At 40.1% G+C, this 26,562-nt stretch overlaps 1 protein-coding gene across 1 annotated transcript; it reads right to left on the minus strand.

Annotated features, from left to right (window-relative positions):
* Positions 1 to 15,596: 15,596 nt before the first annotated feature.
* Positions 15,597 to 26,098, minus strand: EIF4G2 (eukaryotic translation initiation factor 4 gamma 2; the record flags this gene model as incomplete). Its single annotated transcript, XM_082059242.1, has 22 exons — positions 15,597 to 16,417; positions 16,730 to 16,851; positions 16,981 to 17,192; positions 17,626 to 17,830; positions 18,049 to 18,307; positions 18,576 to 18,791; positions 18,875 to 18,979; positions 19,214 to 19,339; positions 20,131 to 20,244; positions 20,676 to 20,836; positions 20,928 to 21,069; positions 21,329 to 21,427; positions 21,511 to 21,594; positions 22,055 to 22,165; positions 22,609 to 22,760; positions 22,847 to 22,913; positions 23,002 to 23,133; positions 23,645 to 23,747; positions 24,319 to 24,444; positions 24,833 to 24,898; positions 25,055 to 25,165; positions 25,908 to 26,098. The coding sequence occupies 22 exons, from the start codon at positions 26,096 to 26,098 to the stop codon at positions 16,352 to 16,354; spliced, it is 2,970 nt and encodes a 989-aa protein (XP_081915368.1). The 3' UTR covers positions 15,597 to 16,351.
* Between the last annotated feature and the right edge of the window lie 464 nt (positions 26,099 to 26,562).

A 26,562-nucleotide genomic window follows, 5' to 3' on the forward strand; every position in this document is an offset into this window, starting at 1 on the left:
AGCTGTGTGTTTAATTTATATTTTCTAATGCTTGTTTTTTGAAAGTGCAGTGGTGGAGTAATGTTGCCGTCATTCTCTCTTGGCGGCATTCCTTGCCTTCTGAAATAGGTGGTTGGCTTGCAGCTATTAAATGCCTTTATTTATAGCATTAATCTATTCCAGAATAAAATACAGGGAGTTAGAAGTGTAATACAGCATTGCTATAGGAGTGTTTTATTCCTGGTTTCTATTATGCATCCACTAACAAGTTACATGACTGTATGAAAAGCGTTTCCTATTGAGCTTTGTTGTAGCTTAGCATTTTGCTCTCATGTGAACACATCTTCGCTAGAATACAGTAGAAAAGGATTGTGTAGAGTTTGCTGTTAGCAAGCAGTTGATTTACAAAAATAAATCCTGAAATTTGTAGACTAGGCCCTTCACAGAACAAATGATTCAAATATAACTTAAAAAAAGTGTCTGAGTAGTTGTGTGGTTTGGGTTTGGTTTTTTTGGTGTTGGTTTGCGTTTGTTTGTTTGTTTTTAACCCACCTGCTCAAGATTTTCTCTCTCAGGAACTTTTCCAGGCCAGTACTTGGTGGGAAGGAGTAGCTGTCTCTGCTGAATAACAAGGCATCTGTGTATAAATTGATTCATTCTCTTTCTGAATGTCGGCTTCTGCTGATTTGACTCTGAAAACAGGAGTAGTCTGTCCACATAGAAGCAAGATGCAGGAATATATTTGGGAACGTGCTGCCGTGGAATGCTTTCCACAAGGCAAGACTGTGGTAGGAGAGCTACAGCTAACATTGTAGCAGTTCTTCTTAAACCGAAAGGCCTCTTTCTTAGAATAAGCTGCTTTCTGTGTTAAATATTTTGCTGCTGTTTGTTGTAGCAAGGTCTTTTCCTCTGGCACAAATTGAAACTGTTACATTAGGAGTTGATTAAAACTGTGGACCTCTTATATCAACATTTCCAAGCTTTCTGAAACAAGTTTCCTCCCTAGTTGGTTTTGTGCAGTTTCTTTCCTCTTACAATATAGTGGTCTGCTTGGTGGATAGTAGCAGCTAGCTTAGAGGAAATGAGTCTTGAATTCAGAAGTTACCTGGAAAAATTACTGGAGCGGCAGTATTCTTCTCAGCTAGTAGTACTTACTGCTCTCCTGATGAGTCTTTTATTATTTAGCTAAACACTGTAGTTTTTCTACAGAAGAGAATTTGAATTGCAGACAGAATCTAAGGGAATAGCAAATATGGTAATACTTAGGAGAGAAATTCGAAGTAAGTATACTGAAAATGTGTAGTATTTCTATCCTGTCTATGAATTTCAGTTCCACACATCCACTCAAACTTTGTGCAGTGTGTACTAGAAATACCTGAAAAAGGTTGTTTGTGGTTTGTTTTTTTTTTTTTTTTTGTTTTCAGTCTTAGCAGAAGCTACAGCAGGTACAGTTGTCCACTCATGCAGCACATAATATTTTTTTCCTTTGGTCCTTAACCTAGAGACGTTAAGAATGCTCATCACAGTCATGTTCTTCTTTGAATTTTTATTGTATTGTCAGGGCAGACCTGCCCCTCTGGGTTCTTATCTTCCCCTTTTTAATTCTTCCTTTACCTTTTGGCAAAAACTCCTCTTCAACCTCTTCTCTGCAACCTCCAGAGCTTGGACTGGCTAAGTAGCTGGCCTGCAGACGATGTCATATTGCCACACTTGATCAAGTTTACCTTTTTCTTATAGCTCCATTTGAAATGATGCGTGCTTAAGAGTCCGTATTGCTGCTTCTAAATAATGTTCATCTTTATCTCATGCATGTCCCTGTACTTGACTGTTTGGAGATGCCCCCAACGTTGTTATGGTGTCACTTGAACTCCTGATGTTGTGTTTAGCTCATGAGCATACAAGAGTCTCATACCTTCCCGCTCATTCCTTGCTGGTTAAAATACAAATACCCTGCTTTAGCTGAAGAAACAGTTTCTGTGTAGTACCGTGAAGTGAGTGTCACATGGCAGTGACTTCAGTGGTGTTTTCTGTTGCCTTAAAAGTGTCCAAACAATGCTCTGGCTCTTCAAAGGTTTTTGAAGTTGATGAAACTGCTCTCTTGCCTCTCTTTAAGGCTGTGCAAATACCATATGCTGATTGCAACAGCTGAGTGTTCTCAGACATGTGGAGGAATGGGTCCACTCTGGTTTTTAGGGCTCAGATCATTGGTGTCCTGTCAGAGGTGCAGTTTACTGGTCACACGATACCTTCAGTGACACATACAGTCTGGAACATTCTGGCTTAGACCTATTTTCAAATGCACAAGTGACTTTCACTTTCACAGAGCTAGTAGTAGAGAACTTAATCTTTGCTAGCTGCTCATTCTGTAACAATAGGACAGAGGGGGTTGTAGTTTAAGGATCTCTTTTAATGCTATATTCCCTCTGTCTGTTTCCACAAATCTATTCAAATAAAATTGTCTTCGTTGTCTTCTCACCTTTGCATCCGGAGGTTCTGGCCATACAGGCAAGAGGCTGCTTTTAGCAGAACTCTGTCAAGCAGAAGCAAGATACTGTAATAAATACCAGTCTTGACCTTCCTTGCCTTGGTGACAGGTTACTACCAGTTTTGAAGATGCGGCAGAGAATATGAAACATCTCTTCATCCACCTCCACTCTTTCAAGACATAACTCTGTTTTGTTCCAGCTTTCAATAGAGTTCGAACTGCTTTGAACTAGCTGTGCTGTCTGTGTCTGCCATGCTGTACTAAATTGTCTAGTACGTGTCCCATTCTCATGGGAGTCTGTCTAAGTGAAAGGTAACATTCTTTTGTCTTGTGGAGAGCTGTCCTGGACCAGCTGGGGAGGAAGAATTATTGTCAGCAGCCTGAAAAGGAAAGAGGAATTATGTCTCTTTTGGGTTTGCAGGACGTAAGCATATTCATGCACAAATTCAAGTTGGTGATTTTAGTTCACATGAGCTTGACTTTCCACAGACACATTTTTAACCTCTAGTGTACCCATTTCTAACTTTCAGCAAGGACATACTTGCTAAGAATACTTGCACATAATAGTGAGTACAGACTGCTTCTGGGGTGTATTTGTCTGCTTTTGATGATGCCCTAACAGAGGTACTCAACTTGTTCACACTCCTGATGTGCTCCAAGAAGTTGGAATTTAACTCCCAGTGTCAGAGCTTACTTCTGGTCAGATCTTCTCTCTTTCAGATTATTATCACTTAGCTAAGTTTCTATTAAATGCTCCTTGTAGATGAAGACTGTGCTGGTTACACAGTAAAAAGCATTTCCCTAGATGTATATATGTGGAAGTCCTGCATTTTCCTCTTTGTATTCATTCAGACTGGTCCCTCACATCTCCCTGCATCTGTTGTGTTTTGTGGTCACTGTATCAGGGGAATCAATGTGTACTTGTAGGCACCTTGACCCCTAACTCTTTCTTAGTGTGTTCACTGTTCCTTCCTTCAGTCTGTCTGCTGGTCACCGTTTGTGTAAGACAGGAGCCTAACAGGATATAAGGTAATTAGGTGTTGCCATATAACAAAATGATGTTACTGGAAGGGACAGGGAAATAAACAAAAAGAAACAATGGATCAGATTAGTGCTTAAAATAGATACATTGTTTATGGTCTTGCTACTTAATTACTTACATCACCAATGAAAATGCCCTTTAGTGTGTTCATATTTCTGACTTGGTGTTCTGGTTTGGCTTTTTTTTGCTCTCTACTCACTTGTTCATAATTAATGCCCAGAGATATTTACTTTGCCCATGAGTGTTTCAATTTCTGTTGTCTTTAAACAGTGCAGGGAAAAGAACATTTTTTCAGTGCCTATGCAAGAGCTATTGATCTATTCAGCTGTAAATCCAGATAATGGAAATTGTAACAGCAAAATCAAGCAAAATATACATTAAAAACCAGGAAAAAAAATCGCAAAAGACATCACCTAGAGACAGAAAATCATTCACACGCATAAGAACAGCACTCCATGGTTGCAGTTGCAGAGGTACTTTCTTGTATAAGCAGCAGCATTATCAGTGGAGTTACACGCATTCCAAATGGAAAGTTTGAATGGACTGGGTGGCAAAAACCATGCCTTAACCACCTCTCTCAGCTGCCGTTGTGTATTTACACTGTGGGTCTAAGCTGATTTGTCCAGTTTAGTCAAATAATGCTGTGATCCCAGAAGAACCCAAGGCTCACATCGGCTGCTGCAGTGCAAGCTTGTACATAAGAGAAAGGTTGGTAACATCTATAGTATTTGTACAGAAAACATTCTCAGTACAAATTAACTGCAAATTTTCAGTTGCCAACTGTCTTGGTCTAAATTGCCTGCAAACAGCAGTTACCTTCAATTGTACTTTTGCAGAATGTCCCATTTCCTTATTCCAGCTGAAGTGATATAGTGTTTCTTATTGTTTTCATACGTTTGTCATTTAAGAGATGTATCAGAAATCATAGTGGACAAGGAGGTGGGCAAAAAGGTGGGCTACAAATTGTATATCGGGAGAACTGAATGTTCTCACCAATACCTATATACAGAGGAACAATCACTCAGTCATTTTACCCCTTTCACAAATTGTGTGACTTTAATAGAATTCAAGCTGCTTTGGACCAGGATGACTTCTTACCAAGTTGTACAGTACCTAAAATACTACAACCCAAACTTGTCCAGGTCTCCATCTGTATTTTATTTTTTTTTTTTATTGTGGTTGTTTTTAATAATAATTCAGTAACACATTTTGAACTATTGTACTATTTGTAACAATTTTGTTTTCTTACAATTAATTAGATTATTGAAAGCATGTGTAGTTGTTACTGTGGAAAAAATCTACAAAAATAGAGTAATACAGATTGGGTCACTGGTTTTCATGCAAATTCTAGATGACTTGCCCTTTTTTAGCTGTTAACTCACAACAGGAGAATACAGTCTTCTATAATTCTTGTCAGACCCTTTGTGTCTGATCTGCAAGGTCCTTAGAGGATAAATTGGATCTTGATTATAAAATGCCAAGCATTGTTGCTTGATTAATAATAGAACTGAGTAATAATCTCCAATGTATACAACAGCCTCTTTCTCCTCCTTTGTAGTAGAAAGGCCAGTGAGAATGATCTGGTTTTGGTTTTGAATGGTTTGATTTAAAACCAGAAGAATATAAACACATAATGTTACTATTAGAAAGGTTGAAGGTCCTCGTCAAGAGTATGACTTGCAAACAAATTAGGGCCAGAATTGTCTTACAGAATTAAACCTTTATTACTATTAAGAAAAGCTAATCTTCATTGCTGATCTCCACATCGAAGGGTTGGGGTTTGGGCCAGGCAGGCCTTGATTCAGTTCCTGGCTTAAGTCAACTGCTACAAAGCTGCTTTGCTTTTGCAGAGTCCTTTCTGTAGCAATTAATCAATATCTTTTGGAAAGCTTCAGCATAGGCTGGGGTCATAGTTGCACAATCACTGAAGTTGCCAAATAATCACATGCATTTGTTTGTAGAAACTTCCCACGATGATTTGTTTAAGAAAAACAAAACAAACACCACAGACCAAAACCCAACCCTTGAGGGGTAAGGGGAGGAGGAGGTTGGAGGAAGAGGTGGCTGGTTAAGCTGTTTCCCTTGCACGTGAACTGGTGTGTGTGCTGCCTTGTGAGGCAGAGTGCTGTAGCCCCTGGTAGGAAATAACGGTAAATCCATGCTTTATCTTGGGAATGATGTTTAGAAACTTGTTACTTGGCTTTTGTTTTGGTTTGTTTTTTAATAAAAGCAGTCAGTAGCAGTAATTTGACAACTAAATCGCTACTATAAAACTTCACAATAACCTATGAAGTTCAAAGGTGAAAAAGGGAGTGCTATTGTCACTTTATTTAAAGGAATTGCATCCATATTAATGTCAAGTGGAAAATAATTATTTTGAAAGCAAGTTGGGAATTGCACAGCATGACCATGAAAAAAGCTATCTTGGAGAACAGTCTTGTAGAGCTTGAAAAGAATAAGCTAAAAAAACAGCTAAGAGAATCGAGTGAGGACAAGCCTAAATTTAAAGAAAAGTAAGTTTCTTAATTAAAAAGTATTGAGAAAGATACGGTGCTTTTTGTCAGACTGAAAGACTTCTTTACCTGCTGTCTACTTCCCAGGAGTTACTTTTGATTAGAACAATTGTACCTCAGAATCAGAGCATTAAGCTTCTGTATTCGGTGTTGCCAGCTTGTTTGATTTTGATTCTTGTTTTACCCCAGTGCTTTCTGTAAACCCCACCTGCAAGAATGATACAAAACTACACGTTCTCTTTGTTTTGGGGTTGGCTTTGGTGTTGTTTTCTTTTAAAGCATTTAGCCCTTGTGGCTGCAGTGTCAAGTTCTAATGTCTGAAGTGAGGTCCTACAGAGAAGCAAAACTGGAAAAGCAAATAAAACCAAACCAGTAATTACTATATGTGTCAAAATTTCTAGTTCAAAGCTTCTAGATTTAGATTTTTATGGACCCATCTCACATTTTTGTTGGGATCGAAAATGAGAGAGGAGAATGGAAATAGCACATGTAGAGGGTGAAGCGTGGAGAGTGTGCATGGATTTCCTTTCCTTTCCTTTCCTTTCCTTTCCTTTCCTTTCCTTTCCTTTCCTTTCCTTTCCTTTCCTTTCCTTTCCTTTCCTTTCCTTTCCTTTCCTTTCCTTTCCTTTCCTTTCCTTTCCTTTCCTTTCCTTTCCTTTCCTTTCCTTTATGGTGATTCTGAATTTCATAATAATTGTCTCTCTTGGACTTGGAAACCTGTGTCCAAGATGCGGGGCTGCAGCTGCTGAAGAGGCTGTAGAGAAGGCCAGGGGGCTGACAGGTGAGGTTGAAAGGCTGAAACACTTAGTTGAATATGGCAAAGAAGAGAAGGGGAAAGAATGTGTGTTATACACTTAGAAATACAGTGGGTTTTGAGAAACTCCTGAAGTGTCCAGTGAATAAAAAATAAATTTAAAAAAAAAGACAAAATCTGTATATAATTATTGCCAATCTGATATAGTGAGCATTTGAAAAGAGATATTTAAAAATCTTAATTTTAGAGACCTTAAGAGATATGGCTGACATTTTCTTTATGTGTATTGCTATTCTGTTTTTTTTCGTGTAGATGTATGTATTTCCTGCATCATGTCTCATTTTTCTTACAGGTTACATATCTAAATTTAAAATGCTAATTAAATAGGTTACTGCAAGTGTTGTATAGAGAAAATTCTCATCTTGCTTTCTACATTTCTGTCCCAAAGACAAGTCAATCTGACTGTCATCAGAAGAAAGAAGAGAAATTTAGGGTTGGATCAATCAGATTATTAAGTTTTCCTCTACCAACAAAAGCAAGACACGATTCAGTGACTAAACATCGAAGATAACTTCATTTAAACAGGAAATAAGCTGTAAATTTTTAATTATTAAAGTAACTGAAAATTGGTGGAGATTGCAGGAATATGAAAGTCTTGGTGTTCTCAGCTGGTTCCAAGTGGGGCTTAGGTTTTCCAGGGCACAAACTTTAAAGCAAATGATAACTCCTATATATTGGCCAAATGGACTAACCCAAACAATTTGAACTTCTATAATAGCAGTTCTAGAAATCTGGACACTTGCATTTCTAGAACACTGCTCGAAACACGAGTTTTAGCTGGTTCCGCCAATACAGTTTGAAACTGGGTTTCAGTGTGTATTATTCCCTGTTATGTTCTCATATTTCATTTTGCCACCAGGCACCTATTAAGGCTCATGTTGTTCAGGGATGATGTTGCTGCTTTTCAGCAGGTGTCAGAACACGGATGAGCACTGGGACAGCACACAATCGGCGTACAGTGCAATTATGTCTCAATACAGAATTATGGCAAAGTTTATTTCAGTGTTACATGGCCAGATGATTTGGATGAATTTCATTTATCTTCAGCCATCTAAAAATTAGCAGTCTAGACGCCTTGCCCAGGCCTCTGGACATTTGCCCAAAGGGAAAATCATCCTGTCCTAAGATAATTATCTAGGGTAGGTGGCATGAACCACTGCCTGTGGAACCTGTTTCTGTCTGTTGCCTGAGGAGTGCATAGATGTCTAGACGCTCAATTGGATAGTTAAATTTAAGAGGAATCCCACCCAGCAAAACAGTAGCCCAGACATTATCTTGTTTATTCATTTGAATTAGTTTTTTGTTTTACATGTTGTTTACCCCTCTCCTTCCCTCCAAAAACAATGGGGTAGGATCAAGTTTACCAAGGCCTTGATCACACTCCGAAAGTTAAAGGGAATTTTCCAAGAATAGGCTTACATATAGTTAGTACCAATTCCCTTCATATTTTGGTTTTTTTTTTTATGGGATTTCTTTTGTTACATTTAGGGTTTTTATCAAATTGTATTCTAGGTCTGCTGTGCCAGCAAATGTCAACACTGAGCTTTTTTTCATAGGGTCAGCTAAACTTAAGAATTCATTCTAGTGCATCTATGAAGGAATCCAGCCAACTGCTGTCCGAGAAATCAAGATGGAACTCCCTGAAGTTCTGTGATAAGTAGGTAAGGACAATGCAGTGTGTAACTGTAACTCTGCTACACTATGAGGCTGGGTAAGAGAGTCAGTGAGCAGGAACTCTTCCTCTCTGGGTGTAGGTGCTGGTAGCACAGAGGTCTCGGGCTGGCGTTTGTGCAAGAGTGAGCTGTTCTAATGCACACAGTAGGTTGTACAGAAAAGCTTGTGCTTCTAGTAAGTGTTTCTAGGGTATGGTGTCCAGTTTCTCAACTGCTTGTTATGTATTTTACTGCACGGGTGACAGGTGGATTACCAGAATTCAACTCAATCTTTGTTATTATCTTGAATGTTTCCTATTTAAAGATGAAATCCAAAGCTTGTATGTTAGAAATAACAGTATTACCTGCATTTATAGGAGCAGTCTGTTTATAAAAGCGAGAGGGAAAGAGGAAATTTCATGGATTCAAATTCTTCCTTATAAACCAGATTAAGCACGCAGAGTCTTCTAGAAGAGTCTGTAAAATATGGAATTATTTGCATGTTGGCCCACTTCCTGAATTGATCTCTTTTTCAGTCCTTTCTGACTACTATGGAATTTGCACTGGCAAGAATTCAGTAAGGATAGTGGATAGAATAACATACTTTCATGTGGCTTGTACTACTGCTGTATTTTATCAGGGATACTCCAGCCAGCAGACTGCTACAACCAGCACCCTCCCTTCATTTCAGTGGGTCTCCACAGGTTTAACCTATTGAAGATACGTGCCATAGTGCACAGATAGGGGTGAGGTTTTTTGGCTTTTATTGCATTAGGATCCCTACCAACATTATAAATCTACTGAGCTATTTATTTAATTGAATTTATGAATTGCCTTTCATAATATTTAAATACTTCATTCATGGTCTCGAAAGTTGATCAAGTTACAGTAGTACTGATTTTACATCAATTCTATAGATGGAAAACTGTGGGAAATTGTAGGTCACCATGGAGATGTTCACTGGAGCATGAGCTGAAACTGTGTTGATCCAGTGAATAATCAGTTCTCCATGTCCTCCTGAAAGCCGACACACCTCTGATCAAGCTTTTACAAAGCTGGAAGTGAAAAATAGAAGCACAGTATGTCTACCTGGCTTGTTGCTTGGCATTTCCTCCACAAGTCTGGCTTGGGCTCTACTTCAAAACTGTCTTCTTTGGATGAAGTGGAGAGAGTCCTGTGTTTCTCAGACTGGCTCACTGTAGTGCATGTTTTGAGATTATTTAAGGTTAAAGTGTCAGCTGTACTTGAGTGCAGTTCCTGTTGTTTTGTTGTGTCGATACCAGGAAGGGGGATAAGTATTCATGCTTCTACTGTTAATCAGAATCTGCAATATTAACTCTGCAAGCAATGCAAGCTTAGAATAATGGAGTAACCCAATGGCATGTCTAAGAGGAACAAAAGGAATACAAATAACTGGGGATTTATATAAAAGGTGTATATAATGTACATGCACATATATATAAAATATGTATGTGTGTGTATATATATATACACAGAAAAAAACAAGGCCTTAAGTACTTCCTTCCCCTGCTTTGTGCATCTGGCTCAGCAGGAACGCAGCGCTGGCCCAACACGCATGCTTGGTGCCTTGTTTATGACTTTGCTGCAGGGAGCAACTGTTTTCTAAAGGAGCAGCTGCAAACTGATTCTCCAGCCTTGTGTTTGTATGATGTCATCTTATCACTGAATCATAATGGCAGTGTGCTATTGCAGGAATCTGCAAAGCTCATTTCCTCAGAGGGCAAATTCCCAACACAACAGTCTGCTACAATTTGGACTTGTAATTTGACTAATATATAGGAAAAATGTTAAGAGACCAAGTCCAATTAGATGTATTTTCACGTATATGATCATACTGTGGGTCCCTGAGCTGATGCAGATGACAGTACTAGCCGTGGCTAACGGCAGAAACAAAGCGAGCTGCTACCGCAGTGAACTCTAACTTTAGTGTCATTTGGTATTATTTTGAATATTTCATCCAGATCTGCAAGATTCCTCTCAAGAAAGGCCAGTCACCCAGTATTCTACACAGTGCAGTGATTAAATCTTCAACTATGAAGTCTGAAGGAACATGCAATCATTCCTTAGAGGGTTAAACAAGATCACCATAGAAATGCAAACCAAACCTTCACCTGCATTTCAATTTCAACACTAATGTTCTTGCTAACTTATCCTTAATTTCTCAAATTTCACTTTGTCCTACCAAAACCATCTATTTTATAACAATGAATTCATCATCCTCCACGTACGTGATCAAAGCAGTCAAAGATCCCCTTTCCTTGTACAAACAAGTGTTTTGCATAGCTTCCTACATGATAAAATACTGTGAATACTTCACACATCAGCTCATTCAGACACTTTCACTGCTAACATCAACAACAACTACATGTTTTTATGATCTTCAAAACATTTGAAGATAATAACTCTACTCAGATAGTTGCTTTCCTCACTCCAGCTGTGTATTTATGCCAAGTGTATCTCTGTTGTCATGGCTGCTTAGTCAACTCATTAAAAATAACACTTCACTAGTCTCCAGCCACCAGCTGTATGGAATCAGTTAGAAGAAATGGATGTGGGCTCTATAAATGAATCCAGATGAGCCTGTATCACTTTGACATCACCACATTAAAAGCCACCTCGTTCAAGGAACTCTTACCTAAAGAATCATGTTTGGTCCCTGAACCCCAGAGGTAAAAGCCTGATTTTGTTCCAGGGAATTCTTGGTCATTTGGAAGTGAAACTTATTCTGCAGTACCTGGATGGGAGTGGATCCAGGGAGATACTGTAGCTGCTTTGTGTCTTTTGACTTGACAGCAAAGGTTTTCCATGCAGCTACTTATGAAGCAATGGTGAGCTTGCTTTGGAGGTCTTGTCGTGGTTGTTCTGGAAGCAGATGCAAAAGAATGCTACAAAAATCTCAGCACCCTATTTATATAGTCTCCTTTAAATTACTAGTTCTATTAATTAAACCCTAATATCTGCAACTATAGTTCTGCTGAACAGTTTCCTGTTAAAGTGAGCAGCTTAAGTCTCAGCTGCATATGGTTATTTCTGTTTTGCTTTCGTAGATACAACATACAAATAACCGCACCAATTTATAGATGTGCCTACGAGCAGACTTTGCCCCCCCGGACTGAGACTATATCTGCCCGTAGAGGCAAGACAACCACTGAGTACTTCTAGTCTCTGGCCAGCATGATTTAAAATAAAAAGCAGCAATGATACAGCATGATTCAAGATAAAAAGTTACAAGAGAACAGGGCAATTTATGTGAGGTGACGAGAAAAGTATCTTTACACAAGTGCGACTGAGGATCTTTGTGTGACATCTTGACATGTTCTACTACTAATCTCACATTGTAATTTCCATTTTTATTCAAATGATAATTGCATGAAGTCACTGGCTTCAAAACTGGTTTGTATCTGATGCAAATAATTACTTAAGCAACTCTTCAAAATTCACATACAGGTCTCATATGGTGAGAACATTCCAAAAATACTTGAGCCCAGACCCCATTTTAACCAGTGTACTTCTGCCTCAGTAATTCAGTGTTATTTCAACATATGGTGGCATACATCACCACCCTCCTTTCCTTCTATAGCCTACCCCCTCCTTCCACCCAAAGGGGAGTGAGGTGGCACAAGGAGAACACAGGAAACTGTAGGAGTTGCACTATTGCATCAACTTTCAAAGGATCAACCTCCTCCTCCCGATTTGTTCTAGGCAGGGGAATACTTGTGACAGTGCTGGTGACACATGCTCCAACCTCCCTGCACATAGGACAAGGACACACCAACATACTTCTATTTCAAGGCCTTAGATAAGCAGTATTTAAAGTCCTGGGGAAAGGAAAAGTTAATGAATGCAGGTTTCTCCAGGTACATGTAAGAGTAAGCTCTCCCTGTTGGTTTGCTGCACCAGCTCTCTGGTAACTGATTTTAGAGAATAAGGGTGAACATGCAATAAACACATCTTTCATCAGCACTGTAGCCAGTAGCCTGGATTGCAACACAGGCTACAGTAATTGAGATGTATTCAAAAAATTCACAGCAACTCTGACCAGAGGCTGTGGTGATCTGCTTCATAGCTCCAGAGAAAAGCTTCTAAATCCAGATAGCATTCAGGTGGAAGCTTTCATCTGCTAAAATGTCAGGCAGGTCACACAAAAATTCTGGTTCTGTACCAACCTTCTTTCCCCCCAACCCCTGTAAGGCTTCTTCCTGCTATTTTCCCAGAAAAGTGATGCTTGTGCAGTTAGGAAGATATTTTGAATCTTAGAGATGTTGAACAGAACACATTCCTGAAATATCTAAATTTAACATATCTACACAACAGACACAATTGGAGCTTGAAGAAGAGATCTGGTCTTCTACTGGTATAAATGCTGACAATAAACAGGTTAATTATTACGCTTTTTATTTCTTGGAAAAGGTGAGAATTCACAGCAACTGCTCATTCTCAATAACCAACCCCTAACTTCTCTTGCAGCCACCTTTGAATCTGCTCTGGCTTGTCCCATTTAACAGCCATGCTTTTCTGCACTTCTGCCAAGTACACCAGGCAGCGCTGACCCCAGGGAGTGAAGTTCCCTGGACAGTAACCGCAGCCCAGTTCCACCATTCAGAAGGTAAACTTCAGGACTCCAACAGGTATGTGTTCAATATGCATTTTTTTCTCCAGTCCTCCTGTATTTATATACCTAACATTTAACAAAATTAAGACTAATAAAAGCCATTATCATTGAGCAGTTACATTGGTTTAATATTGACTGACTTTACTATTTAGATGGAGTACATTCTATTTACATTTAAAGTACAATGCAACTCATAGTTAAAAGCCACACAGAACTTAGACCAACTGAACGCCTACCCCTTTTTCCAGATTGACTTAGTTACAGGTACTGCAGTCAAACACTGAAACACCATAAGTAGCTGAAGATCAAGTTAAGATTATCCCTTACCTCACCCTTTCTAAGGTTTATACTGCAGTTTTAAGAGCCATTTTTATACCAGTTTCAAGAAACCAGACCTGTTCATACTAACTACATGTAAATTTTGCAAGCATCTGATTAACAGAGAGTAATTCTACAATTCAGTAGCATTTTCTGCTGCCTATATTCTGTTCCATTGTTGTCCATGTTTCTTAGCATTTTGCTCTTCCCTAACAGAGTTCCTAACTCAGCAACTGGTTACAAACAAGCCAAGCAGCAAAGCCTCCCCACACAAGTATGTAATATCGTAATATTTAGATTTTAGACTGGGCAAGAATACAAGGCTTAGTTATGCTATTAAAACAATCTACAGGTGCCAGCTTAACCTTCTCCAAAACTCTGGCATAAGAGGTTAGTTGCAGGCTCTGGTACTATTTTCCTGAAGTTTTGACTAGGAATTGTTTCTACTTGCACTTCCTTCTACTCTCACCTTTTCCCTCACCTCTACAGTAAATTGAGTTGGAAACTAATGGACTGGGTGTTTTTTTGACTTGTAGTTCCCCCATCTTCAGCTTTGCAGTACTGGGAAATTAAGTGCATCAGGTATCTATCTAGTAACCTGCAACTAAGTACACAAAAAGTAGCACTGCAGTGGCATGCAACACTGAAGGGATCAGTTCTAACAGCAAAGTTTAAACACAAGTGAAACTAAAACCAGTGAGAAACACAACCAAAACCATGCTAAATTTCACTACTCTAGACCATCTTACTACACTTTAAGTGAAACTGCAATTCCAAACCAGAATTTAGAATCAGGAACCTTGAAACTGTATTCATATTCTTCTATCCCAATAAAGGGTATTTAACTGCAGAACCTTAATTACTATGTAGGACATACACTTGAGAAGCATCTTTATCTACGTGAGAACAGACATGAACTGAAGGGTAAACCCTCCAGTCCCTGTAGATCCAGCATCAGCTGTATTTGTCTACAGACATGAAGTATTTCCTAAACCGAAGATTACTCTTCATCACGACTGCAGCAACATAAAGACCTTCTTTAGAGGTCCTACAATGTCACTGCTCACCACTGTTACACATTAGTTACATCAGCTACATCAAAAGCAGCCGGCTCCAAACCTCACACCCCTTCAGTGTAGTTAGGTGTCTTCCTTTTTCTTTTAAAATCGACTGAAATATCCTGCTCTGTTTACTGCCAAATATGCCACATTTCTGAGATGTACAGATGGTGTTTTAAGTGTCATGTAATTTGTTAGCAATTCAAGATAAATGCCCTTTATGACGGTCATTCAGTTACAGAACCACAGTACAGTTTGATTTACTGGGCTACACATTGCACAGCAAGTTACTGCAGCATCTGAAGAGACCCACTGAATGAAGCCAAGTTTCAAGTGTACAAGAGGCCACCAGTGTATCAGTGGGTCAGAAAGCCAGATGCAAGCAAAACCAGAGAACCAGACCCACTCCTCTACTCACAACACTTTAAAGGTGCATAAATGCAAAACTATCCCTTCCCCTGCAAGCAAGCCCTTTTATGATGTCTAGTACTTCCCTCATGCTCCTTTTTAATCTCCCACAATGCAGAAGCATAGCCTAAGCACTTCCAGCACTGGCAAAACCAAGTTTCAGTCAAGGAGACACTACTGTTTTGCCATTACAAATACACCACCTTTTAACCATCTGAGTATCAACAAGGTTAAAAAAATTTCACTAGGTACAAGGTTCTAGAAGTCAGCCATTTTGAGTATTTAATAGATGACATTTCAAGCCTGTACAATGCAACATAATTTAACTTTTGTAAGGATTTTTTTGCCAATTTGAGAAACAGGCAGCTAGTCAGTGCTACTTGATTAAAAAACATGCATGTGACCTGAGGAAAGTTAAAAGCACGTACTCACTGATAAAGCATACATTGGACCACAAGGCAAACTCCTACCATTTCTTCAGCAGAATTTTTAGATTCTTCCTCCTGTCACAGCAAATCTGTAGTGTCTAATCTCATCTGTGACCTTATTTAGAATTCATTTGCATGTCAAGACAATTATTATGAAGAGAATCTGAAGATGGTCCCAGTCTAAGTCAACTCCCACTAGTGTTTCTTTCCATAAGTCAACTAGTTGTTAGTCAAAGCTTTTCTACTGGGAGACATTCAAAAACAAGTCAAGTATCACAATGTTTATTGATAGATACAAGTATATAAAATCAGGGCATGAACATGTCTTGATAAATTAAGTAGACTTAATTTCAGTACTATAATAGAGGGACCAATTCAAATTTCTCACCATGTCATGTTTCACACCCACAAAAACCTCTTCCAAAGGGCATTAAACCACCTCTTCAACTGGTCAGTTTTTGTGCAAGTAAACTGTTTTAAAAAGACTTGTGCACTTGCCCAGGCTCAAGGATATTAAAACCTAGCACATAAAGCCCATAACTAGAGGTAGAAATACAGGCAATATACTATTACGGCAACAACCATCGATTACAGTTAAGGATTCTCTGTAACAACCAAATGGATAATCAAATATTGCAACAACTCAAGTATTACACTGAGCAAAGTGCATTTCTACAGTATTCAGTGTTGCTATTCAGTTTTCTAACTTAAAAACAGCCTATGATAACTGGCAGCAAAGAAGACCCTTGCAACAGACTGCTTCTGCTCAAGAACTTATAATGTAATTATTGCATGCTGCTAATACACTGTTATCTAAACATTAAAGATACTCTAAAATATTTTTATTGTAGACTATTAAGACATACTACAAAAACCTTTTGCAGAGGATATCCTACTGACATACTTCTGCTTTAAATATTGTGAAACATTACAGCGGAATGAATTTTCGCAGTGGTTAGGTCAAATGCAGTTACATAATAGCAACAGTATGTTTGCACAATTTAAGGCTTTGGCTGGTTCTTTAGTCAGCTTCTTCTTCAGATTCTTCTTCTTCAGCAGTTTCCAGCCAGGTCAGCCATTGGTTTACCTGCAGTTACATAAAACTGGTTTAAGGCAGCAGGAATTATTTCCCCACTCTGTACTTCTGCAGAACACTGCTTTGCCCCGCCCTGCCTCCCCAACTCATTTTAAAAGACTTCCAGCCACACTTAACAGTAGATGTAGATCTCCAGTAAAGAAAAAATATTTAGTTCATCTTGCTTCAATCCTTCCTAGTACGATACTCCATTAATCTTCTAGATACTAATAAGTCTTAGTCACTATTTCAAAGTGGTCTGAAACACTTCAGTGCAGCAGTGATCACAGAACATAAGTCTCTAACTAAGGTTATTAAATTTACCTGGAATAAAGCCTTGCCTTTCCCTGGAAACTCTTGAGTAATATCTTCTTTCCATGCCAAGAAGGCTTCTTCTTCAATGATCTCCATGTCATAGAAATGAACAAAGAAGCGCAATAACATGCCTATGAAAGTAGATTGAAACTTTGTTAGCTTTATAACCTTCTGAGTAGTTCACTTCACTCTAAGTCACTACAAGCCTGAAAACCATACAAAGACAAGTACAATTTTGGGCAAGGTCCTGATGCACATACCTTTTGGAAAGTTATTGTTGTAGCAGTGCACCTGGAGTGCATATAGAGCACTCACTTGCAGATCAACATGGTCATGGAGGAACTTCTGCATTACCGGCTTGAAGGAAAGAAGCAGCTGTTTTTCCTGCTCGAGCTGCTCTTTAGATGGCGCAGATGAAGAATCTGATTCGTCACTGGGTGGGTTTACCTCACTAGAAATATACTGCAAGAAACTGGACCAAAAAAACCCAAAAGGTTAGGTTCTGTCGAAGATACAGCAGCTACCTTCAAGTTCAGTTCACTAGCTGTTACTAAAAATATCCTCCTGCCTGTATCAGGAGTTGTGTGCATGCACAGTGGATTAGTATTGTGCTTGACTGTGCACCACAAGAATCCTAGTTTTGCTTGTTAGGGCTCTGAAATACTTTAGAGAAAGAACACACAGACCTAGAGTTCTTCCCAAGCAAAAGCAACACATAACACTGATGCAAGCCTGGAGACTCACTTTCTCTAGTACTAAGAGTGTTTAATACAGGGAAGGTCTTCTCAGAACAATTTCTCCCCCCACACCGCGTTCTTTCTCTGCACAGGCTAGATGTTGGCCTTTACAGAACCAGTGACTTACTGGTATCTTAACAATACACGTACATCAAGACAGCATCTCACCTGGTCATCAATATATTCACAAATCCCTTATCTACATGAAGTTTGGGTGAAATGTTATCTTTAATCCACTTGTAGATGGCTTGAGGGGATGGATCTGATTTTATTTGCTTTAGCAGTTCCTTCTCCAGTTTCAGAAGCGGGAACAAGAAGCTAAGCCCCTTCCCTTCTAAGATCTCCAGCATGCGGTCCTTGTTCTGGTCAATTTCTGACGAACAGATAAGAGAGACACACTTAAGTGCTGGTGCCAACCAAAACCTACCAGGTCCAACCACCTTTTAACAAACACCATTCTTAAGATTCATGACAGTTGACTGCATCAAAATAACTCTGTTATTTACTCTGGTGTAAAGACTAAAGGGAAAAAAAACCCATATTGCATACACTAAGGTGAAGTGTCAATAAGAGCTATGTGGTAACTCTTACCTGGTAACATTTTCTGCATATTCACTTTGCTTTGTTGGAACAATTCCGTTAGCCATTCACGATCTTGTAACTTAGCTAACTGCTGAAGGCAAAGCAGGAAGAGAGGGAAATGGGTGCCACTTTCCAGTGGTTGAGCCAGTTCAGAAATGCTCACCAGTTCTGAAATAATGGCACGGGCTGCAAACTGTGCTAAGTAGGATTTCACCAATGGGATGTCCACCTCCAGTTTGGGGCACTGGTCCAATACATTTAGGAATGCCTAGGAAACAGTAAACACACAAGCTGAACTTCTGAAGTAGTTTTGGTTTTGTGCACAGTAATACTCTTACTAGGTAGAAGCCTCAAGTTTCTCTTTTGCACTGAATCACTCACCAAGAGGTTCTCTATTTCCAGTTTCTGAAATTCCATACCCACACTTCCTCATCACTTATACCCATCACTGGTTTATACATTTTTACATCCTCAGATCAACAGAACTTAGACAATAGCCAAGCAACAAGGACTGTGAGCCTATTAGATTGCAGTACCTGCATGAAGTTGTCACTTGTGGCTATTCCCTCCTGCTTGAGCAAGCTGATCAAAGTACTTGCTTTCTCTTTGTCTTCATCTGATCGATCTAGAGACTGAAGGATTACTTTGCTCAACATCTCAGGAATGAAGTGTTTTGGAGCTCTCATTTCTCTCACAGTATTGACAGCATCATTAGCATTTCCATTGTTCAGATATTCAGTCACAACAGCTTCCTAGAGAGAAAAACTATTGTTAAACATTTGTTTTTAAGAGCACACACAAGGCTTCAAGAAGCAGTATTACATAGTCAACTTACAGTTTGCTTAAGTAGCTCTTCCTTAGAAGGAGGTGGTTTCTTGGTGGTCTTTGCAGGCTTTTCTTGTATAAGTGGTGGATTTGTTTTAAGACCAAGTTGAGGAGGCTGAAAAAGACAGTATCCAGAATTTGTTTCTTTGCAGTACCATCTACACACATTTCAAACAAGAACACTATGCACAAAGGCAGCTGGAAGTCAGATCGGGCTCAGATATTCTTTTTCTATGTCTTGCTCTCTGCAATGAACAACTTCTCTCTGCCTTGCCATATTAGAAACAGGTCTAAATTCAATATGCATAAACACTTAAAGCAAACAATGAACCATAATTTTTACATTTACCTGTCCCAAAGGTGGTGTCTGAGTGCGTGGTGGTTGAGCACTGGGTGGAATCATAGTTATCTGGGGCTGAAGCTTTGGCACTTGGTTTTTATTCATTAGAAAAGACTGAGCAGGTCTCAGGCTAATCTGTAAACAGATAAGTCAGAAAAAAAAAACCCTCAAACTGTTTCAAGATTCTGACCAAAAATACACAAGCATGGACTCATGCAACTGGTCCCACTGAAGCATGACTTTTGTTAACACTCAAATATACATTAAGCCACATGTACTGAAATTTCCCCAAAAGCACAACTCAATGAATCACAGCTTGCTACAAGTTATTGGTATTTAGTTTCATTGGTATCAAGATCTGGAATTGCTCCTTTTAGATGCAGTATGTTAGAGACCCAAGAAGATACTTTGCATGTTTGCTGATATGTTTTACAGCCAAGATAAAACTCTACCAATTGCTCAGAAATCAGGATACAAGTCTGGTTAACACTCAAAATAACAATGCAGTTTACTCTGCAATTGACATTTTGCCTATTAGCCAGTTTTTCAAAAAAAAAAAAAAAAATTAGCCTGGTCCAGCACTTCAGGGTTTCTAAAGTTTCTAAAGTTCAGAATTTTCTCAAGTTTTAGTCAAATGTACTATTATCAGTATGATGCATGGGAACTGATGTCAGAGTAGTGTTCTTGGGGAGGTGTGGGGGAAGGAAGGGACACCCCAAGAAATTGCCCTCATATCTCAATCTTGCTCATAGGACGCTGGATACCCTGAAGAAAGTGAGGGGGGGGGGGTAAGGTCAAAGTGGAAGGGACAAAGGAGGAGGAGAAGGAGGAAGAGTTCCAGCATTAGTCCTCATAATAACGCGTCTTGCTATAATCATTGGGCAATATTTCGAATAGGCTTTAAGTAATGTAGGCATGTAATGTACCTCATCTGCATTAAGCTGTCCTTTCTTAGAAAACCGAGGTGGCATATCCTTCGACTGTCCTTGTTGCTGGGATAAGAGTCCCTGATTCTGGTTATGGTAGAGCTGGCTTTGCCCCTATTTCAGAAAGGGAGATATAGAGAAAGAAGTGCAGATGATGGAGTGGCGTACATCATATGGTAAGTAGTTACCAGAGGGACCAGAGGAACAAAGATTCTATTTGCCAGGAAGGGAGAAAGAAGGAGCAGGGGTGGTGGGAGAGTAGCATCTATCCCTAAAAACAGGGCTATCTTTTAAATAACACACACCATTCTGACCCACCAAAGCCACATGCACCTTTTTTTGCAGTTAAAAAAAGTGTATTCCTTGCATCTCTTGCACAATTTAAAAGGTGGATTAGGATTTTTGTATCAGCTGAGCATCAGTTCTTATCAGAATCAAATCTGAGGAAGTGTTGAAACATAAGCAGACTATAATCCATAACATACGCATCTGCAGAAGAGCTTATAAACATGCTGAAGTCACCCTGTGAACATCATCTTCCTTACCTGACTTTTCAGAAAAGATTTGCCTAGGTCTCCAAACTGGGCTTGCGCAGAAGGCATGAGGTGACCCCCATGGCCATTGAAAAGTTGGTTTGAACGATGACGTCCCATGGTGGGTGAAAATCTATCCTGAATAACCCCCGGACCAGTACCAATTCCACTACCTGTATTGTTAAGGAGAAAAAATACAATTTTAGTTCTTGTTCAATGCAGTCCAGCTACAGTCATCACATTGGCCCTGCAATTTCAGTGTACCTGGCATTTGTCCAAACATATCAGCAAGCCCTCCGAGTGGGTCCCTGTCAAGTTTCATCCTGGGTGGCATAAAGGGTCCCTCCAGAAAGAAGTCGCTTCTCATCCCTTGAGACATAGGAGCAGGAATAAACACTCCCAGATCCTTTAAAACAGGAATCGTAATTTTGGTCAGTTTGGAGTAACAGTCCCTGAAAAAGTCAAGTTCTGAAAAAGTCAACTTCTTAGCCCAGAACTATACAAGTCCATCTGATTTTAACCCTTAACCCCTTCCTGTCATATTCCTCTGCGAAAACTCCTCATAAGCACAAAGCATACATTTTGTGACACGGACTCAACAGCATAAGGCTTCACTTTAACACTTGAGCAAAAGCCCAGCAAAAGACTTTAGTTGTAACACTTACTTTTACTGCATCTTGACGGATTTGATTGATAGTCTTTGGTCCATTGTCAAGAAAAGCTTTGCGAGGAACCCAGTTGTGTTCTCTCAACTCCACAGTATCCTTGGAACATAATGAATTATTAAGAAAGGATTCAAGACAACTTCACAAGAAAAAGGAAGTAGTAAGCTATTTTATCATCATACCTGCAGCAGGAAACGAATCCTTGCTGGCAATTCCTTACTTGACATCAAGGAGCGCATACGGGCAAAGTACTGATCCATTAAGGACTAGGGGGAACAAAAACAATATTATAAGTGAAGGCTAATTCTATCAGTGTCTTGAGTATTTTCAGGAAAGGTAACCATATTAAAGACATCTAAAAATCAAATAATAGAACAGACTTCCCTTTCCTGCCATCTCAATCTCCCACACAGCAGTAGAGCTTAAGGAAAGCTAATACATGATGACTTCTTTTCAAATAGCATTTAGAGAAACAAGACTCTTGCTTTTACAACCTCCTAATGACCCGAACTGCATTCTGGAAAGAGATTTAAAACCATTTCAAAGACTGACTCCTTTTACTACAAAGAGATCTGGTGCAGGAGCAATAGCTGGCGCTCAGCTCTCTGAAGGTCACACCTCAGCTTTGTACTTATAAATAGAGCACTGAATACAAAAGGTTCAGGCAGTTCAAGTCTTAGCCGTGGAATTTAACTAGTTTAATGACTGCACTGGATACGCACATACCTTGGCTTTTGCATGGTCTAATCTAGGTCCCACTGTCCTCATTATCTGACAGAGGCACTCCAAATCCTCCCCCATATCTTTGAGTTGGACTCTCTTCTTCTTTTCCAAAAGCTGAAACAGCAAAGAGGAATTAGGTACTTCAACATACTAAATGACTATTTCCAGTAAGTGTCAACTTTGTACACAGGGACATGCAGAAACATTTAATCTTGTTCTGAAGATAAATGGACTTGAAAATTAGTTTAAGAAGTGCTCACTGAAGTACTTATTACTCGGAAGTCTATGTACTTTTTGAAGTACATGTAGTACTTTTGTCTAGGCCAAACTACATCTTCACTTGAAGGAAACTCCCATGGCTTTGAACAAAATCAGTTTTACTTTTTAATCACACCAAAAGACTGTTTATTTCAAACAGCAGGGGGCAGATAGTTGATAGGAAACATTTTTGTGCTATTTCATGCTTCAAGATTCCCAGAACACCATAAATATTTACACTTTTTTTTACTTCAGAAGTCTTATTTTTCTCTTAGCCCACACTCAATCTGAATACTCACTGTTTTGATGCACTTATGAAGGATAGATTCATGAATAAGATCAAGCTTGCCAAGTTCTCCAATGAATTTGATGTTCCCCAGCATCTTGATCTTGGCAATGGCTCTCTGTTCCTCCTCCTCAGGGAGGAGGGGACCATCATGCTTATCATAGACTGGAAAACAAAGAACCCTGTTTAATATGGCTGCAGAAAGAGAAAAATGAATAAAATTCATTATTAAAAATGATTTTAAAGCTTACTATCAACATTTCTGGTTCGGTTTTCAAATTCATCTTGAAGTTTAGATATTAGGAGGCGTCTGAATGTCTAAGAAAGAAAACAAAACAATTAAGCTAATCAGTGGAACTATGCACACTAGCAAAATCTATGATTCCAGACTGGGAAAGGCACTCACTGTGCTTTGCTTCTGTCCTGGATGACTCTCTGCTGATGGGCCATCAAAGTTGGGTGCATCTTCTGCCAGTCGCAGACATAGTTGAGCATACAGTGAGCTATACTTGGGCTCTTCAAGGGCTTTGTCTACGATCTAAATAAAAGTAGGACGCAAACATTATCAGAAAAGCAAATTGCAAGACACGTAATGGAATATTACCATTTTGTGTGATCTAAAACATCTAACTATTTTTGCTATTTCAAACATTTAGAAATAATGTTTAACGCTAGCGGTAATGCTGAAGCAAAGGAAAAAAGCTACTGTTAAGCTACCAAAGAATTTTTATAACCCCTAGCCAACAAATGGGACAAATTTAAACTCATCATACGAACACTGAAGTTAGTGTTGCCAGATAACAAAGCAACATAATTAAACCAGTTTACTAAGATACCACACGTGGTAGCTTTTCAAGACTTTTAGATTTGTCAGAAGAGGAAAAACGGGGGCCAGAGAAGATTGCTAATGTATACCCCTAACGATATTTCTGTATGTTCAGACTATCAACCACCCCATTATAGCCACATTACTTCCGTATTCCATCAAAACCAGCCAACCTCTTTAGCATGCAAGAAACCCATAGTTTAAAGAAATGCAGTCAACTTACCAGCAGTATGACCCCTTTTAGGATGAGCTTAGATTCTACACCCACATTGAGGAGCTCAAGGCATAGCTTGTCAAACTTTTCAGGAGTAAGCTTATTTAGTATGCTAAAAGGAAAATATGAAAAATCCAGATTACAGATCTTGTAACCATGCTAGAAGTGACTTCAGACACAAGTTCACCTTTACTTTATTAAAGAAAAATCGAGAAGTGCAACTTTCCATTTCAATCATTTTTTCAAATGTGAAGTACTGAAAAGAGTAATTCTCTCACCAGAGCTACTTCAAGTGTTTGCTGCTGTTGGCCTACCATTTCTGCCTCATCCCCTCCAAAGGGCACCACTCCCCCAAGCCCCTCTCTCAAACTCAAGACCCACATGTCTTGCTTTCCTCCAGCCCATTTATTGGAGTTATATAGAATCATACAATAGTCTGGGTTGAAAAGAACCTCAAGGGTCATCTAGTCCAACCCCCCTGCAACGAGCAGAGACATCTTCAACTAGATCAGGTGGGTCAGAGCCCCATCCAGCCTGGCCTTGAAGGTTTCCAGGGATGGAGCATCTACCACCTCTCTGGGCAACCTGGCTCAGTATTTTAACACCCTCATTGTAAAAAATTTCTTCCTCATGTCCAGCTTAAAGAAAACAGTAAGAAAAAAATAATCTTAGAAAGAACTTACCCTCTTACTTTCCTGAAGATTGCATCATGTCGTTCTTTGTCATTTGCGGAGTCGTCATCTCGTCTAGTGCTTCGTGAAGGAATCCATTTCTGAGCGTTTTGCCCTGGGGTTTTCCCCAGGAACTCGCTGTGATTGTTAAACAGAAATGAACAATTTCAATAACTGACCTTTTAACCTTTCAGTATTGCCTTACTTAAGCTAATTCTGTTACCAGCTCTCCTAAGAGCATGCACTGCCCCCTACCAACACCACAACATCTGTTGCACAGTGTTCGTGCAACAGAAATGTAAAGAAAAAAACATCCAAGAAAACCTTTCCTCTAAACTTTTAAAGTGAAGTGCATGGAAAGAGCCTCTGCACCTCATATCACTATATCATCACGCATACTTTCAATAGATTGTATGCTATCTTGCCACAGACTGGAGAACATTAACATGTCATCAACTCAGTAGGTATCCCTGCCCATGTTGTCTGCCTTCAAAATCATGCCAAATTGAAGAGCAAGACGACATACCTGTTGCTGGCAGTCTTGGGATAGTGCTGAGGTGCACCCCTACCACCTCCTCCGCCTGAAGAAGCACTGTTAAAAGCAACCATGTAATCTTGTGTAAGTTCAAAATCCAAATACTTTTAATTACATGTTAGTTTTGGTATAAACATAAGGCAAATTTAAATCCTCCTCAAAGGACAGTTTCCACAGCCAAGTGTACATCAAACAAACAAAAAGCATCAGTACCTGAAACGAGAAGCACCCCCTTCTGCAATCGCACTCTCCACTTTGGCGGCTTGACAACGAAGAATCTTCAAAAGAATAAAATTAAATTGACGGGGTGGGGAAAAACAAAACCTAGAAAGACAAATCAAGTGTTCATATTACGATTGTTTTACTAGCAGCCACAGTATCTAACTTAAAACAACAAAAGTACAAACGAGGAAAGCATACACCCAAACATTAAACTTCGTAAAAGGCAAGAAAACCTCTTATTTGTGCAATACTTGGGAAACCCACAGAAAGGCCAATTTCATCATCATAGTGATGTTTTCCAGTGGGGGCAAGAAGAGAAATAAAGGAATCACAGACTGGGAACATAAGAGCCTCAAAATTACCCTGTCGCCCCCTAAGAGCACTTGCAGGAAAAAAAGCCTTTTTTTTCCCTGGTATTACAGCACAATTAGATAATTCCTCTACTGATATGCTTCACAAACCATGATTAATTATGGCAAGCCAAAGCAGTCGAATTTTAAAGTGCAAAGTACCAGATCACAAAATGCACATTTAACACAGTAAAAGCGATGTGTTCTGCATCCAAGTCCAAATGGCCAATTAAGCTACTAAATAATGAAAAGGGAAAAAAAAGGGATATCGCCTCTCCCCACCTCAAGTTTTAGCTTTTAAGACAGCAATAGGAAAAAAATATAAAAGCAAAACCAAAATAATTGTACTGCTCATGTAGCAGAAAGCTAACCTCTGGGACAGAAACGCCTGGGCAACACATAAAAAAAACCCAGAAGCATTTTAAGACTCCATTACAGATCCGCTCCGAGACGTTCAGAGTTGTGAGCACACAGCCTCCTCCCCGGCGACCCGCCCGAGAGCCGCCCCCGAGATCGCCGCTCTCCGCGCCGCGGCCGTTACCGCCGCGCCCCCCGGCCTCCGCGGCACCGGCCGCTGCCCGCCGCACGGGCACGAGGAACGGCTCCCAACATGGCGGCCGCCGAACAAAAGGCTGCGGAGCGGGAGGGGCGCCCCCCGCAGGAGGCAGGCGCGGCCCTGCCGCATGGAGCTGGCGGCTCCGGGAGAACGGACCCGCCTCCCCTTCCCCCTACCGGGCGCCGCCCGTTTCCAAGCTCTGGCGCCGCCGAGAGCCCGGCCGGCTCTTTGTTCTCCGCGAGGGCGGCGAGAAGGCCCCGTTTCTTCGCCGCCGGCGGAAAACGGCGCCCGCCACTCGCAGCACCCTCCCCGCTCCGCCCGGGGAGAAGGGGGAAGCGGTCGGTACCCCGCTGCACCGCCACCCCCGCACAGCCAGCGCCTTCGCTTCACTCGCCACCCTGAATCAACACGGGCGAGGCGAGGCCGCTGCCCACACACCCGGCTTCTCGGTATTCCGCTCTCCCACGACAAGAGTAAATGAACGGCGGAAAAAAACAAACGTCTCGTCACTGTTGAGAACAACCTCACCCCCATCACCACCCAACAATGCGGATCCTTAACCGCAGCCCGCTACATGTACCGAGGCTGCTCCC

This window comes from Streptopelia decaocto (genome assembly GCF_964273445.1).
Source record: "Streptopelia decaocto genome assembly, chromosome: 7".
Classification (NCBI taxonomy): domain Eukaryota; kingdom Metazoa; phylum Chordata; class Aves; order Columbiformes; family Columbidae; genus Streptopelia; species Streptopelia decaocto.